Source organism: Procambarus clarkii, chromosome 49 (assembly GCF_040958095.1).
Source record: "Procambarus clarkii isolate CNS0578487 chromosome 49, FALCON_Pclarkii_2.0, whole genome shotgun sequence".
Classification (NCBI taxonomy): domain Eukaryota; kingdom Metazoa; phylum Arthropoda; class Malacostraca; order Decapoda; family Cambaridae; genus Procambarus; species Procambarus clarkii.
Window position 1 is genome coordinate 33,225,936 of NC_091198.1, and position 18,474 is coordinate 33,244,409.

Sequence of the window (18,474 nt, forward strand, 5' to 3'; positions counted from 1 at the left end):
CATTTTACTGTTGCGTTAAACAGAGGCTACAGTTAAGGAATTGCGCCCAGTAAATCCTCCCCGGCCAGGATACGAACCCATGACATAGCGCTCGCGGAACGCCAGGCGAGTGTCTTACCACTACACCACGGAGACTGCTGACCAACCAACTGACTGCTGACCACAGGGGGTTAACCAAACCCCCTGTGGTTCCGGCAAGAACCACCAGAGAACAGTCCAAACAGAGCTGAATGGTAGAGTACCTAGTGACCCAAACCCTCCGAAGCGCAAACCAGACAGCCATGAACACCTGAACCGGGCTGTGAGCCCGACGGACAGACAGACTCCATCAACCTCGGCCGACCTGGTGAGCACTGGTCACAAAGCCCCAGCCGAGAGACGAACCGTCCGTGAACACATCGAGCGAAGGCTCGGGGAGCCGCCAAGGCACGGAACCCCGAAAACCCCAAAGAGGAAGCTGGTGACGCAGCACCAACACCAGATCCCCAGAGGAACCCAAGGAATGCAAGAGGCGGAAGTGGAGTCTCCGTAGGAACCAACCGACGCCGGAGCCAAACCCGACTCCGCGGGCAGACAAGCACGCCGAAGTGCAAACTCCCGCACAACCGCCCAAGCAACCGCTGAGCAACCCGGGACCCCCTCCTGAACAGCCAAAGGCGGGACCACAGCCACAGTAACACTTCTGGAGGGAAGACAATGAGGGGCCCAAGAGCCTGAAACAAGGCCCAGGTCCGAACCCGGGACGGAAACAGAAGGTAAAACCTCCAGATCACCAGGAAACCAAACCCAGCGATCTGGAAAGAACCAACCCCTGGCGAGCAGACAAGCGGACTGACTGGGAGCCCACTCCAGCCAGTCGTCGAGGTAGGCCAGACACCGAATCTCAGACGCAGACAGGGCACTAAGATCCGGTAAAGATGCAAAGAGTATACAAAGTGCCCTTCACAAAATAGGGAATGCAATAAAAACAGCAAACCTGAAGCCCCACCACCAAAGCAGTGTATGACAATCATATGAAGACATATTATGACATATGACAATCATATTATGACAATATGACAATTATAATCAAAGCATTATATGACAGAGTGCTGGGAAGACGGGACACCACGAGAGTAGCTCTCATCCTGTAACTACACTTAGGTAAGTACACATAGGTAATTACCAACCGTGCTAGCCCCAGAAAAACTGGAGAGGAACGTGCCAAGAAGTGACCTGGAGGTCCAGGTCCACCATCCATGCACCCGGCCCTAACAGAATCCGAACAGGAGACAACAGTCCTCCGAGCAGGGCAGAGGGTCCAGGGCGCAGACGGAAGTAGTCCAGAAGAACTGCAGACTGGAAAAGCTCATGACTGCAAAGAGCAGACGGTAAAAGCTCATGACTGCAAAGAGCAGACGGGAAGCCCAGAAGGATGGGGCGGATCGACCACGCCCCACGCACTCACGAAGAGGAAATGACGAAGCGCAGGGAAGAAGCCCACCCCGCCAGCTCTGAACCCCCCCCAAGGGGGAGAAGCCGTCCTCCGACGCCAGCAGAGGCTGGAAGACAACCCAAAGCGCCCACCAACAGCGGGACCAAGCGAGAGGCAACAGAGCAAGCTGCTCCCCCAGCGCCCAGTCAACAGAGAAGGGAACAGAACCCCTTCAGAAAGAAAAAGTACACTACCGAAGTCATGAGGAGAGACTACGGGAATGAAACCACACTTCGCTGGAAGAGGAAGTGAGGGGAGACCTGATCACCACATACAAGATACCCAAGGGAATCGACAGGGTTGAGAAGGACAGGCTATGTAACACAAGGGGCACACGCACTAGGGGACACAGGTGGAAACTGAGTACCCAAAAGAGCCACAGATAGAATTAGTTTTTTTTTTTTTTTTTTTTTTTTTTTTTTTTTTGAGTGTCAGAATGGGAACGGGAAAGCACTAAGAAGTAATGTGGCGACTCCTCACACAAGTAACGAGGCTGACCCCCATACACTGTCACATGTAGACATGACAGAGCCCAAGAGGCACAGGAACCGATACACCTGTCGACGGACGGTTGAGAGGCAGGACCAAGGAGCCAGAGCTCAACCCCCACAAGCACAACTAGGTGAGGACATATATTGTAAAAGCACAAGCCGCCGACTAGGGGCAAAGAGCACTACGCCGGCCAGGCAAAGAAGGCACAAAACTGCATCAAAAGGCCCACCTCGACAGCAAAACCACAAAGTCCCAGCACAACCACAACATGTGCCAAGACCCAAAAAGCTCAGTCTGCAAGCCAGGAAGACCCCGGAACCCCAAAAGGCAGAACCGGGTCACACGAGGAAACAAAGTCCCCTGAACCCACAAAAGGGGGCCCAAGAGGAAGAAACCTCCAGAAGGAAACTGCAGAGTGATGAGGTTGGCAAATCTTGGTCAATAAGACAAGACCTCTCCAAGGAAGACAGAGAAAAGCTGAAAATGAACTTAATTGAGGCAAAACGTCTAAATGGGGATAGAAATGAAGAAGGCAGAAATTCTTTTTTTTACAAAGTGACAGGGACTGGAAAGCTTGTGAAATGGTACATAAAAACAAAGCAACAAGATCAGTAGTGGAAGGGGGAGTAAAGAGCAAAGGAAAAGGGAACATGTTCCTGAAAATTGTATATACCAACATAGATGGAGTGAGGTCAAAAACTCTGGAGTTGCAAGATATAATCCAGCTTAGGGTCCCAGATATTGTTGCATTATCAGAAACGAAACTTGAAGGAAATATAATAAATGAAGTCATATTCCCAAGAGGCTACTCAGTTTGGAGACGTGACAGGAAAACTAGGAAGGGAGGAGGAGTGGCTGTACTGGTGAAAAAACACCTGAAGGTAAAAGAGTTAATATTTGAAAACCCTCGAGATATTGACATAATGGCATTGCAGGTCTGGAATCAGGATGATAACCTGATAATTGTAAATGCCTACAGCCCACCAGCAAGCAACACGTGGACAAAGGAAGAACTGGATGACAAACGAGAGGGCCTCATAATGGTCATGAGAGATATTATTGTACAAGCAGATAAAGATAAATCACGACTGTTGATACTGGGGGACTTCAACTTTAGAGCAATAGACTGGGAGGCCTATGAAGCAAGAACGGAGGACTTTTGGACATGCAGATTTGTGAACCTCATTCTGGAGACATTCTTGTATCAACACATAAAGCAAGCCACAAGAATGAGGGAAGGAGATGTACCGTCAGTACTGGATCTAGTATTCACCAGGAAAGAAGAAGAGATTTTTGACATCCAGTACCTTCCTCCCTTGGGAAAGAGTGATCACGTCCTGTTAGACATTAAATATGCTTTAAGATATCATCTAGAAGAAAATGGGGACATTGAAACAGTTGATAAACTCGATTTAAAGAGAGGCAACTATGGGGAACTTCGAAATTTTTTTAATGAGTGTAATTGGACAGAATTGTTGCTAGGCAGGGAAGTAAATGAAATGTATGCCAAATTTTTAAAACTATACGAGGAAGGCACACAAACATTCATACCAAAACAGAGATGCAGGACCAGAAAACAGGATTGGTTCGACAGAAATTGTGAGAGGGCAAGAGACCAAAAGACACAAAAATGGAATCAGTATAGGAAGAGGCCAAACCCCCAAACATACCAGCGATACAAAGATGCGAGAAACAATTATACAGCAGTAAGGAGAGAGGCAGAAAGAAATTTTGAAAAAGGGATAGCAGATAAATGTAAAACAGAACCGGGCCTATTCTACAAATTCATAAACAACAAATTGCAGGTAAAGGATAATATCCAGAGGTTGAAAATGGGAAACAGATTCACGGAAAATGAAAAGGAAATGTGTGAAACATTAAATGAAAAGTTCCAAAGTGTGTTTGTACAAAATGAAATCTTCAGAGAACCAGACACAATAAGAATTCCAGAGAACAACATAGAGCGGATAGAGGTGTCTAGAGATGAAGTGGAAAATATGCTAAAGGAGCTCAGGAGGAACAAAGCAGCTAGCCCAGATGGCGTTTCACCATGGGTTCTGAGAGAATGTGCATCTGAGCTCAGCATTCCACTTCACCTGATCTTTCAGGCATCCCTGTGTACAGGAATCGTAGCAGACGTGTGGAAACAGGCTAACATAGTTCCAATCTACAAAAGTGGCAGCAGGGAAAACCCCCTCAATTATAGACCTGTATCATTGACAAGTGTAATAGTGAAAGTATTGGAAAAGCTAATCAAAACTAAATGGGTAGAACACCTGGAGAGAAATGATATAATATCAGACAGACAGTATGGTTTTCGATCAGGAAGATCCTGTGTATCGAATTTACTCAGTTTCTATGATCGGGCCACAGAGATATTACAGGAAAGAGATGGCTGGGTTGACTGCATCTATCTGGACCTAAAAAAGGCTTTCGACAGAGTTCCACATAAGAGGTTGTTCTGGAAACTGGAAAATATTGGAGGGGTGACAGGTAAGCTTCTATCATGGATGAAAAATTTTCTGACTGATAGAAAAATGAGGGCAGTAATCAGAGGCAATGTATCGGAATGGAGAAATGTCACAAGTGGAGTACCACAGGGTTCAGTTCTTGCACCAGTGATGTTTATTGTGTACATAAATGATCTACCAGTTGGTATACAGAATTATATGAACATGTTTGCTGATGATGCTAAGATAATAGGAAAGATAAGAAATTTAGATGATTGTCATGCCCTTCAAGAAGACCTGGACAAAATAAGTATATGGAGCACCACCTGGCAAATGGAATTTAATGTTAATAAATGTCATGTTATGGAATGTGGAATAGGAGAACATAGACCCCATACAACCTATATATTATGTGAGAAATCTTTAAAGAATTCTGATATAGAAAGAGATCTAGGGGTGGTTCTAGATAGAAAACTATCACCTGAGGACCACATAAAGAATATTGTGCAAGGAGCCTATGCGATGCTTTCTAACTTCAGAATTGCATTTAAATACATGGATGGCGATATACTAAAGAAATTGTTCATGACTTTTGTTAGGCCAAAGCTAGAATATGCAGTTGTTGTGTGGTGCCCATATCTTAAGAAGCACATCAACAAACTGGAAAAGGTGCAAAGACATGCTACGAAGTGGCTCCCAGAACTGAAGGGCAAGAGCTACGAGGAGAGGTTGGAAGCATTAAACATGCCAAAACTAGAAGACAGAAGAAAAAGAGGTGATATGATCACTACGTACAAAATAGTAACAGGAATTGATAAAATCGACAGGGAAGAATTCCTGAGACCTGGCACTTCAAGAACAAGAGGTCATAGATTTAAACTAGCTAAACACAGATGCCGAAGAAATATAAGAAAATTCACCTTCGCAAATAGAGTGGTAGACGGTTGGAACAAGTTAAGTGAGAAGGTGGTGGAGGCCAAGACCGTCAGTAGTTTCAAAGCGTTATATGACAAAGAGTGCTGGGAAGACGGGACACCACGAGCGTAGCTCTCATCCTGTAACTACACTTAGGTAATTACACTTAGGTAATTACACACATATACCAAGTGCCCATTACAAAATAGGTAAGGCAACAAAAGCAGCAAGCCTGAAGCCCCACCACCAACTGTGCCAGTCCCAGAAAACTGGAGAGGAACGTACCAAGAAGTGACCTGGAGGTCAAGGGCCACCATCCAGGCACCCGGCCCCAACAGAAGCCGGACAGGAGACAACAGTCCTCCGAGGAGGGCATAGAATCCAGGGTGTTGCTTAACTTCGCTGATCGGACGAGAAGCGGTGTTCTCAACGTGGTATGGCCATTGGCCGCAGACTGAAGAAGTTCAGAAGGACTGCAGATGCGAAAAGCCCATGACTGCAAAGAGCAGACGGTAACCCCAGAAGGTGGGTGTGTTGAACCACATCCAACGCACCCACTAGATGACATGACGAAGCGCAGGGGAAGAAGCCCACCCTGCCAGCTCTGAACCCCCCCCAAAGGGGGAGAAGCCGTCCACCGACGCCACCAGAGGCCGGAAGACAACCAAAAGCGCCAACCAACAGTGGGACCATGCGAGAGTCAACAGAACAAGCTGCTCCCCCAGCGCCCCGTCAACAGAGAAGGGAACAGAACCCTTTCCTTAAGAAAAAGTACACACACAGATACACATTATGTATATACACATACATATACACAAACACACAAGATATGTTACATACACGTGTGTATACACATGAGCACACACACACACACACACACTAGAGATCTTGACATACTTGACATAATAGCACTAGAGATCTGCCATGAGGATGATAAACTAATGATCATAAATGCATATAGTCCACCGTTAAGCAGCACATGGTCAAAGGAGGAGCTAGATAGTAAACGAGAAGGTCTTATAACAAAAATGAGAGAGATCATAGCGAGAGCGGATAACGATAGTTCACGACTGTTGATAGTCGGCGACTTAAACTTGAAATCCATAGACTGGGAAGCATGTGAAGCTAAAACAGAAGATTTCTGGACCTGTAAATTTGTAGACCTCATCCTGGAAACATTCTTGTATCAACATGTTAAACAAGCTACGAGGATGAGGGAAGGGGACGTCCCCTCCATGCTAGATTTGATATTTACCAGGAAGGAAGAAGAAATATTTGACATTCAGTACCTTCCTCTCTTGGGTAAAAGTGACCATGTCTTTTTGGGAATAAAGTATGCAATGCGTTATAATCTGGAAGAAAATATGACGGTCAATGCAAATGAAAAACCTGACTTTAGGAGAGGACATTATGGCAACGTTAGAAATTTTTTAGTGAGTATAATTGGACAGACTTGTTGCTAGGCAAGGAAGTGAATGAGATGTATGTCAGGTTTTGTGAAATATATGATAAAGGCACAAAAAAATTTATACCAAAACAGAAAAGCAGAACTAGGAAACAGGATTGGTTCAACAGAAAGTGCGAGAGGGCCAGAGACCAAAAGACACAAAAATGGAATCAATACAGGAAGAGGCCGAACCCCCAAACATACCAGCGATACAAAGATGCGAGAAACAACTACACGGCAGTGAGGAGAGAGGCAGAAAGAAATTTTGAAAAAGGGATTGCAGACAAATGTAAAACAGAACCAGGTCTGTTCTATAAATTCGTAAACAACAAATTGCAGGTAAAGGATAATGTTCAGAGGTTGAAAATGGGAAATAGATTCACGGAAAATGAAAAGGAAATGTGTGAAACATTAAACGAAAAGTTCCAAAGTGTGTTTGTACAAAATGAAATCTTCAGGGAACCAGATACAATAAGAATTCCAGAGAACAACATAGAGCACATAGAGGTGTCTAGAGACGAAGTGGAAAAAATGCTCAAGGAGGTAAATAAGAACAAAGCAGTTGGTCCAGATGGAGTTTCACCATGGGTTCTGAGAGAATGTGCACCTGAGCTCAGCATTCCTCTTCAACTGATTTTTCAGGCATCCCTGTAAACAGGAGTTGTAGCTGATGTGTGGAAAAAGGCTAACATAGTTCCAATCTACAAAAGTGGAAGCAGGGAAGACCCCCTTAATTATAGACCGGTATCACTGACAAGTGTAATAGTCAAAATATTGGAAAAAATAATTAAAACTAAATGGGTAGAACACCTGGAGAGAAATTATATAATATCAGACAGACAATATGGTTTTCGATCCGGAAGATCCTGTGTATCGAATTTACTCAGTTTCTATGATCGAGCCACAGAGATATTACAGGAAAGAGATGGTTGGGTTGACTGCATCTATCTGGACCTAAAAAAGGCTTTCGACAGAGTTCCACATAAGAGGTTGTTCTGGAAACTGGAAAATATTGGAGGAGTGACAGGTACGCTTCTAACATGGATGAAAAATTTTCTGACTGATAGAAAAATGAGGGCTGTGATCAGAGGCAATGTATCGGACTGGAGAAATGTCACAAGTGGAGTACCACAGGGTTCAGTTCTTGCACCAGTGATGTTTATTGTCTACATAAATGATCTACCAGTTGGTATACAGAATTATATGAACATGTTTGCTGATGATGCTAAGATAATAGGAAGGATAAGAAACTTAGATGATTGTCATGCCCTTCAAGAAGACCTGGACAAAATAAGTACATGGAGCGCCACTTGGCAAATGGAATTTAATGTTAATAAATGCCATGTTATGGAATGTGGAATAGGAGAACATAGACCCCACACAACCTATATATTATGTGAGAAATCTTTAAAGAATTCTGATAAAGAAAGAGATCTAGGGGTGGTTCTAGATAGAAAACTATCACCTGAGGACCACATAAAGAATATTGTGCGAGGAGCCTATGCCACGCTTTCTAACTTCAGAATTGCTTTTAAATACATGGATGGCGATATACTAAAGAAATTGTTCACGACTTTTGTTAGGCCAAAGCTAGAATATGCAGCAGTTGTGTGGTGCCCACATGTTAAGAAGCACATCAACAAACTGGAAAAGGTGCAAAGACATGCTACTAAGTGGCTCCCAGAACTGAAGGGCAAGAGCTACGAGGAAAGGTTAGAGGCATTAAATATGCCAAAATTAGAAGACAGAAGAAAAAGAGGTGATATGATCACTACATACAAAATAGTAACAGGAATTGATAAAATTGATAGGGAAGATTTCTTGAGACCTGGAGCGTTAAGAACAAGAGGTCATAGATATAAACTAGCTAAACACAGATGCCGAAGAAATATAAGAAAATTCACTTTCGCAAACAGAGTGGTAGACGGTTGGAACAAGTTAGGGGAGAAGGTGGTGGAGGCCAAGACCGTCAGTAGTTTCAAAGCGTTATATGACAAAGAGTGCTGGGAAGACAGGACACTACGAGCGTAGCTCTCATCCTGTAACTACACTTAGGTAATTACACTTAGGTAATTACACACACACAGTGTACACATGTACATGCGTACACACACACATACATTGTAAAAGAAAAGTACAAGTCGCCGACCAGTGGGCAGAGAGCACCACGCCGGCCAGGCAAAGAAGGCACAAAATTGCATCAAAAGGCCCACCTCGACAGCAAAACCTCAAAGTCCCAGCACGACCACAACACGTGCCAAGACCCAAAAAGATCAGTCTGCAAGCCAGGAAGACCCCGGAACCCCAGAAGGCAGAACCGGATCACACGAGGAAACAAAGCCCCCTGAACCCACAAAGGGGGCCCAAGAGGAAGAAACCTTCGGAACGAAACCAAAGAACCCAAAGGAACCCAGAATCAAACCAGGGGGAGCCCAAACCACCACATTTGCCGGCGGAGAACACCACAGAAAGGCAAAGCACAGCCCCCAGACAGAACCCCCTGGGAAAACGGTCATAACAGACCGAAAACCGAGGGACAAGGTGTGGGAGCAAGCATATCAGCCAGGGGACACTGAGCCCAAGCCCAAAGGCCCAGACCCAAAAAAGACAAAATGGAAAACCCGGTGTAAAATCAACACCCAAACGTTCCCAGAGGAACAGGCAATGGGCAGAAAACACCAGAAAAGCAAAGAAACGACAACAGGAGAATAAAAAACCCTGAAAAAAGGTGAAAAACTCACCCAAGAATCTCGCTCGCACACCCAGTCGCATGTAAACAAACTGCAACGCCGCCCTGGTGGCCATGCCGGGAAACCGGCAGACGAAAATGGCCACCAGCAGGGGCTGTGACTGATGCTAAAGATACAAAAAACACGCCAGCAAAAGTGGGAAGCAAGCAGACTGGATGGGCGAAAAACGCCGCCCAACAGCAGAAAACCCAGGCAGGGGCAAACCGCCCCAGAACTGCTAGCAGGCATCCCTCACAGCCCCGGGAACCAACAACAGAGGCCCCGGGGCAGAGCCATCCTCCAAGCCCTCCACCCTTAAAGAAAAGCAAGAGTCCATGGGAAAGGCAGCAAGAAAGGGCTGCTGGTAAGACCCAGAAGCCTTGGCAGGAGGAACCGGCTCAAAAACCTCCATCCCCCAACCCGAACAGGCCAGCCTCCGAAAACTGCCCGAGTCTCGGTCCAAACTAAACCCCGCCCCGACCCCGGAAACCACAGACAGTCCGGAGCCGGGAACAGGGAGGGAAAGGGGCGAACAACACCTAACCAAACGGGACGGCCTCGGGGCATCCGAGTGGGAAACCAACCTAGCATGTTGCAGCAACCTAACCGAGCTTGCAACACGGACGCCGCCTGTACTCTGAACAGTAATAACATCAGGAGAGTACTGGAGAACAAGCAAAGAATCTCTCACAAGACTCCGAATCAAGGTGTCAGTGACCCAACAGGCAGCATGACGGAGGAAAAAATGGCGACTGTCACCCGGAGACGAGGGCACAGCAACCAACGATCCCGTACAAGACGGGTTGGAACCCGGAAGACACATTCAATGGTCCCCCGAGCCCAGACAGGGGTTTCCAGGGCCCGTAGGCTGACTGCTACGGGAAGCCCGGGCAAGGTATTGCTAACCGGTGAAGAAACCCAAACATAACAAGAGGGTAGAGGATAGCACTGAAAACCCCTGCGATGTGTACAATCATGGGGGCCTAGCAGAGGACCGCCAAACACTACCAGTGGCTATAGCCACACTAGGCAGACCCCCACCAGGCATGAAAATAAAAACAAAAGAAAACCCCCGCAAAAGTACACCGTCTCCAGAGGCAACAGGAACCGGCCGCCGCTTAGGTGGCAGGCTGTGCAACACCTTGATGCCCTAACCAGCACAATACCAGTCCCTACCCAGGGCCAAACAAGGTCCCCAAGCCCCAGCTGGCTCCAAGGGCGAGGCAAATGCCGAGCAGCATGAACCTCTACGGGAACGGTTCCCGAACGCCCCAGGGAAGATAACCCTGTTACGCAAGGGCAGTACTCACAGGGCGCATAGGGAAGTCAGCCACTAAGCGCATGCAGCCCTGGCACTGATGAGGTACTCCTGGCCACCGCACAACACAACACACGGCAGTGAACGCCACACAAGGCAAACACCACCTAGGAAACTGAGGCCAGAGAAGCGTCTATCCTGGTTGACATTAGTTTACGAACTGAAGCTTGGCAGCTGGCGCGGTAGGTCCGGGGCTCCCCCCTCTCCCCCTCTCGGGGCGGGAAGGGCTGTGCGGATGATCGGCGCGACAGTTATGTTATGTCTACCTTTCTGGGTGCCTAACCCCGGTCGATGGCAGATAAGGAAAACCCCAACCACAAAGCGGTTTTCCAGGGCCATTGCTCCCTGAAACCTCTCTGAAGGGGCCAGGTTCTGGCGCTGGTCCCTGGTAGGTCTGAACTCCTTAGCTAATGTCCCGGTCTAATATAACATACATTAGCCTGATAAACTCCAGGGAGCCGTAGGGCCTCCCCACAGAAAAGTATATTTATAATCTTTCAAGTGTTCTGACATCAAGTTTCGTGTTACATCTTTCATTTTTGTATCAAATTGTGTGCATTCTAAAAGCGCTTATTTTGAAACTATCCCGAGGTTGATCGGATAAAAAATGAATTTTATACAAATATTTTTGTAGTGGACACGAGTCCTGTCCACGGCTAGGACTCAAAAAAAAAAATAATGGACGTAATCGGTGTCCAAAACAAGTGATACTGTTAAGTACAGTGGCACCTCGACTTACAATTGTCCCGACTTACAATAATTTCAAGTTACGATATAAATTTGATCGGAAAATGCGACTCGACTTACAATAGTGTCGTTGACTAACGATATTTGTTGATACACGTTTGGATCGACCGAGCGCATGGTTCCCGGTCGCGAGGACTGACCTGCCTCAGTTTACTTGAGCCGCCCGCTTAGTGACGATCACGCTTGAAAGAAATTCTATTTTTTTGGTGATTTTTTGCTTTTTGAACATAAAACTGATTATTATATATCACGCCATGGGTCCCAAGAAAGTCAGTGGTAAGGTTCAACATATGAAAACACATGTAAGGATGACCATAGAGCAAAAACAAGAGATCATTAGTAAATATGAAGATAGTGTGCAGGTTGCTGATCGAGTTAGGCAGTACAACAAATCTCAGTCAACGATATCCACCATACTTGCTAAGAAAAAGGGCATTATGAGTGCTAAAGTGGCAAAAGGCGTATCAATAATCACGAAACATAGCACACAAACACTTGAGGATGTTGAAGTTATTATTAATTTGGATACACAGCAAGGAGTTAGCGGAGTGATAGAGTTTTAGAGGCCATCATATATGAAAAAGCAAGGAAATTGCATGACTACCTTTTAAAGAAAACCCCTGGAACGAGTGATGCAAATGCGAAAGAGTTTAAGGCGAGCAGGGAATGGTTTGAGAAATTTAGAAAAAGAGGTGGCATTCATAGTGTTCCAAGTGTTGTGTGTTGCGAGCTGGTGGAGGAACACAGCGAAGAACTGACCATCGAAGAACTTCACAAGGAGCAGGAACAAGAGACAGCTGAAGAAATTTCTTCAGGGGGGAGGAGGAGACAGCACAAAATGTCCCTTCCTCATTAATTAAGAAAATGTGTGCAGCATGGGAAGATTTGCAAACTATTGCTGAAATGACTCACCCAAATCATGGTGCAGTAGGCCATTGCCTTAACCTTTTTAATGACACTGTGATGCATCACTACAGACAAAAATTTAAGTGTATGGAAAACAAAAATCTATGGAAAGCTTTTTAGTGAGACAAACAAGCAGTGAACCACAACCAGGTCCTAGTGGTATGCAGGCAAAATGTAGGAGAGAGTGTACTCCAGAGAAGTCATCACTGCCTGATGTTATAATGTAAGGGGACTCTCCTTCCAAACAGTAACACCTCTCCTCCTCCCCCCTCATCACCATCTTTCATACTCCATCAAGAGTCCTCCATAAAGGTAAGATAAACATATGTACTGCATTGTAGTTAGAGAAAAAAAATTGTATTCAGTATAAAATGTATTTTTTTAAGTTAATATTTTTGGGGGTGTGGAACGGATTAATCCAATTCCCTTTATTTCTTATGGGAAAAATTGCTTCGACTATGATATTTCGACTTATGATATGTCCCTGGGAACAGATTACCATCATAAATCGAGGCCCCAGTGTATTGGTATAAGTATCTTAGTTGTATCAGAGTATCAGTATCAGGTAATAATGTGGCATTGGTTGAAATATTGATATAGGTACAACTATAAAAATATAGAATAATTTACTTAGTAATAATATTACTACAATAGTGAATAAATTGCTTAGGAATAATACACACCATTCAGTGTTTGTAAAATGCAACAGATCTTGTAGCCCTGCAGTAAGTCTCAATATAACTTGAGCAGGAATATCCGAGGCTCGAGCCAGAGTCACGACACGCAACACTGCCAGGGCATCTCTTAACACCACAGCAACAACCACGCTCCACTCAAGGCATCCTGCCTCCAAAAGCACCTGTGGAAAAAATTTAGACTACAATTACTGTAATAAAGGAGGATGGAACAAAAAATGTGCATTAAGCCAAGGCCCCTAAAAAATTGTGAATGTGTTAATTTTTTAGACTTTCCTGGTAAGAATTCCTGCTTATCTGGATGTCCGGCTTAGTTGGTGAGGGGTGGGCCTTATATAATCCAGATAAAAGAGAGTGGACTGTAGTTAAAATGAATTGTCGACCTAGATTGACTTCTCCAATCAATCTTTTGTATAAAGCTTTCTTTTAACGTACAGTATATGGTTCTTTAGGATAATAATTATCAATTTGGGGTAATGTTATTTTATCAAATCAATTTATAGGTATACTGTGCTGTTCTTACTAAATAAAAATTGAGTTTCACTTGCCTTTTGTGTTCATTGGTCTCTCTTATGTTCATGAGCTTTACATTTTTTTTTAAATACGTTATAACTTTAATGTACATCATAATCCTTTGTCACATCACCCACTGCCAGGTTCATTTTGCATTCCAAGAACAGCCCATGTCCCATGTTTAAATCAGTCCAATCTATACTTCCCACGAAACTACTTAATTTAATCAATAAAAATCCGCTTTTCTGGGGGGAGCCCCATTCAGCTCCCCAGAGCTATCTGTGCTGATATGAATATATTAGACCCTAGCATCAGTTAAGTGAATGGAGTTCTTAGGCCTACCAGGGACCACAAGCCAGAACCTGGCCCCCTCAGAAAGGCACGAGGAACAATGGCCTATAGAAACCCCCGTGTGGTTGGAAGCATTCTATGTCTACCATTGACCGGGTCAGGCACCCAGGAAGGTAGGCACCCCCAAAACAAACCCTATCTTGTTAAAATTTGCTACTAAAAGCCGAACTGTTGTACAGAACTCCCCAAACTAAAAACAAGCAAACGAGCATGACGTCACGCCGCTGTCTGCGCCGCTCCCTGCCTCCCCAGGAGGAGGGGAAGGGGGAGCATCAGATCCCCCATGCGAGCTATCCACCCTCAGTTCTGTGGTTTATATGAGACCTGGCAGTTTTGCAACTCTGGCTCCAGACATTTTCCAGTGCAATGCCATGTGGTGTGGTCCTGTCCTATGATTGTGTGTGAGCCAGGGGTAATTTCACAACTACTCGGGCTGCGTGCGCCTAGGGTTTCCTTCCGTAAGTGCCCTATAAGTACTGCCCTTGTGGCTTGGAGTTATCTTCCTCAAGTTCCTTGGGGTTTGCCTCTGTGGGATCTTTACTGCTCGGTGATTGACTGCCCTTGGAGTCAGCTGGGGTGTTTCATGCACCACTGTTTGCCTCTGTGGGATCTTTTACTGCTCGGTGATTGACCGCCCTTGGAGTCAGCTGGGGTGTTTCATGCACCACTGTTTGTCTCTGGGTAGGAGGTAGTTTCGTCACAAGTAGGGATGCCAGGTACTGTACAGCTAGTTTTCACCATATTATAGCTGCCGGTTCAGTTCTGCCTGGGGTTTTTGTCCTTTTGTGGGGGTTTTCTTTTACTATTTGTTTCCTGCCTGGTTGGGGTCTGCCCCCTTGGTGTTGGTACCCTTTCTAATAATTTGCTGGTCCTCCACTAGGTCCCCGTGAGTGTACACATCCCGGGGGTTCAGCTATTAGTAGTTCGCTTGGTAGTTTGGGGTGCTGGTTAGCAGTACCTTGCCTGGGCTTCCCTTAGCAGAGCATCTAAGGGCCCTGGAAACCCCCATTGGGGCTCAGTGGTCCGATGGTTGCGTCCCCTGGGTCCCACCTCACTTCATGCGAGTTTGAGAGTTGCTCTGTCCCCTTGTCTCAGGGTGACAATTACCTGTTGTGCCTCCGTCATGCTGCCTGTTGGGTCGGTGACACCTTCGACTCAGAGTCCTGCGAGTGGTGTTCCTTGCTTGTATTCCAGTTCATCCAATCCACTGATATTTGGGTGCAAGCAGCTTCGGCATTGCATGCGAGTTACAGGTTGCTACAGCGTGCCAGGTTAGTTGCTCACCCGGATGCCCCGAGACTGCCCCATTTTGGTTATAGGGACTCTGACTTGTTGGGTGTTAGTTCCCTCTATTTAGATTTCGTCCGTGCCCCCTTGTCCTCCTCCTGTTGTTGTTCGTCTTATTCCTCTCCCCTTGCACCCAGCCCCGAAGCGCGCCTGAGGGTTTTGGAGTCGGGGCTGGGTTTATTAGGTAGTGAGACTCCAGCCAATTCCTCCAGCTGGTGCTTCTGGGTCTGACCAGTGGGGCTCCCTTTGTTCCAGTTTTTCTGGTGGACTTTTGCCTTTTCTTTTGAGGAATAAGGTTTGGAGAACAGCTTGACTTCGAGTCCTGGTGTGGAGGTTCCCGGGCAGGGGGAGGGGATGACTTGGGGGGGGGGGGGACATGGGCCTCATTTGACCCAGCTTGGGTTTTGGTACTCTCTGAGTGGGGCTTGTACCTCTCCACAGCTTCAGTTCCAGGTTCCCTTGGGTACTTTGGTCCATTCTTTCCAGAGGTTTTCGACCTCTCGAATCCTGCCTAATGAGGTGTGGGAGGCCAATGAGGCCTCCTGCGCGAGCGAGATTACACCTCGATAATGGATCCTGTCTTTTTTGAGTTTGGTTCTTACTTTCCTTACTGGGTGCGTTACGAGGTTCTGGAGTCGTCCTGGTTGGCAGACTATCCTATCTTTTCATCGGGGGTATGGCATACGTTCTGTCAGCCCCACATGTTTGAGTTATGAGAGGCCCTTACGGTTGTTCAGGTTTACCTGGGGGGCAAGTTTGAACACCTCAATGCATGTTTGCCACCTGCCCTTCCTCGGGATGTCAGCCTGGTACAGCTTCACATGCAGGTCCCCTCCCTATTGGACGCCCTGGTACCTGAGGACTTGTGTGCCCCGTGACCATTTGGCTTCGGTCTTGCGTTTTTTTTCCCTTCTTGAGCTGGCTTTGGACTGGCTTGAGGAGAACGTCGAGGCGCTGGGTGTTGATCCTAAGTCTGGTGAGCTGGCCTCGGATGCCTTGTTAAAGCTGCTTACGCTGATCCTTAGGGAGGCAGTCTCTGTTCTTTGCCTCTCATCTCGTGTGCCGTCAGGCAGTGCTCGCTCAAGCCTTAGAATCCGCTTGGGCTCTGGCTCTTAGGTTTTCTACACCTTTTTGTCATTTGCTGTTTGCAGAGTTTGCAGTGGTGCAGTTTTTGCAGGCAGCAGCTTCTTGTTGTTGTCCCATGTTGGCTCTTCAGGGGGCCTGTGGGGTGGTCTTCCTGGAAGGGTCGTGCCAGGTCTCTGGGATCCTCCCATTGTACTCACCAACCTAAAAAGTCGTTTGAAGATTCCTAGATGGATGAATAATGCTGTGGTGCTGTGGCTAGCGCTGTGAACATCGTGAACAGCATTGAATCACTGATATTTGAATATTGTACCCAGTCATTATCACACTCAGGCTCTTCTTTAATACTATCATGGCTAAATAAAACAGATTATGTGTGTATATCACGAAAATAAACACGTGATTAACAGGAAAACAGATTATATATATATTTTGACAATATTAGGCAATGCTGTGGTCACACGCTGAACAGCAGTGCTGTGCATTCATACTGCGAGCGCCAGCCTTGGTTACTCACTCACTACTGAGGCTCTGACACCCAGCAATGTGGACCATGATTTTTTTTAAAGATGGCGTCTGTTTACAAGAGCCCTGAGGAAGCTGATGTGAACTCCATGTAGCAGCGGAAGTTTTGAATGGAACGTGAAAAATAAAAACACCTGGAGGCGCGTTGCGCACCCGAAGCCTGGGCCTGCAGGCGCGTTGCGCAGTTAAAGGGTTAAATACATGTATGGCGATATACTAAAGAAATTGTTCACGACTTTTGTTAGGCCAAAGCTAGAATATGCAGCAGTTGTGTGGTGCCCATATCTTAAGAAGCACATCAACAAACTGGAAAAGGTGCAAAGACATGCTACTAAGTGGCTCCCAGAACTGAGGGCAAGAGCTACGAGGAGAGGTTAGAGGCATCTAAGCGGGTGGTTAGAAACAAGAGCTGCCACGTATGGGCCAATAGCCTCTCTGCAGGCACCCCTGTTTGAATTTTCTATGTTCTCATGTACGTATGTACTCCCATTTGTACCCCCTAAAAACGAAACAGCGCCTGTACGAAGGAGACGCCAGACCGCACCAACTCACTTGCAGAACATATGCACAGAAGGGTCATGCGAAAACTAGAAGACAGAAAAAAAAGAGGTGATATGATCACTACATACAAAATAGTAACAGGAATTGATAAAATCGACAGGGAAGATTTCCTGAGACCTGGAACTTTAAGAACAAGAGGTCATAGATTTAAACTAGCTAAACACAGATGCCGAAGACATATAAGAAAATTCACCTTCGCAAAAAGAGTGGTAGACGGTTGGAACAAGTTAGGTGAGGTGGTGGTGGAGGTCAAGACCGTCAGTAGTTTCAAAGCGTTATATGACAGAGTGTGCTGGGAAGACGGGACACCACGAGCGTAGCTCTCATCCTGTAACTACACTTAGGTAATTACACACACACACACATTCAAAAGGTGACACCCCTAGGGTCAACACTTGCATCAGAGGAGCTCCAGCATATTTCCACAATCCTTAGTATTGTAGTACAGGTTGGTGATAGTGAGTGGTGTCCCAGAGAACATAAAGGTATAGTGGTTTTGAAAAATAGGTGAGATAACAGGAAAGTGCTAAGGGAAGTGAAAAATTGAATGAGAAAAAGTTGCCCTAGTGTTTCCAGTGCTGACAAGAACATTCAAGATGGCCGCCGGCAAGAGGAAAACAAAACAGAGCTTGATTTTGCGAGATTCAATGAAGAAAGCGTTGATATAAGCAGTCTACATAACAAGTTGGTAAAATTAGATACTATAGTGAACTCTCACATAGAAATAATTAGTAAATTGAAAGAAAGTAATGACCATTTGAATAGCAAAGTTTTATGTCTTGAGGGTTTAGTGAAAGACTTGTGCAAGGATAAGAATCAATTGAAACAAATTGCAAAGCCATGGAAGAAGAAAATAAACTCTTAAAAATAGCTTTGGAAGAAGTTAAAGTAAATTTAAACATAAATGACTACAATAGGTTAGGTAAGGAAATTCAACAGGAGAAACAGCTTTTGTCAGCACAGATGGAGGAAGTTACACAG

General features: G+C 45.7%; 1 protein-coding gene across 4 annotated transcripts in view; it reads right to left on the minus strand.

Moving 5' to 3' along the window:
* Positions 1-18,474, minus strand: part of Rich (Guanine nucleotide exchange factor subunit Rich) — a 567,547-nt gene that overhangs the window by 20,242 nt on the left and 528,831 nt on the right. For all 4 annotated transcript variants that reach the window (XM_069303165.1, XM_069303164.1, XM_069303162.1 and 1 more), the window contains one exon: positions 13,162-13,337. In XM_069303165.1, coding sequence (XP_069159266.1) covers positions 13,162-13,337 — 176 coding nt within the window. The remainder of the gene's footprint in view (positions 1-13,161; positions 13,338-18,474) is intronic.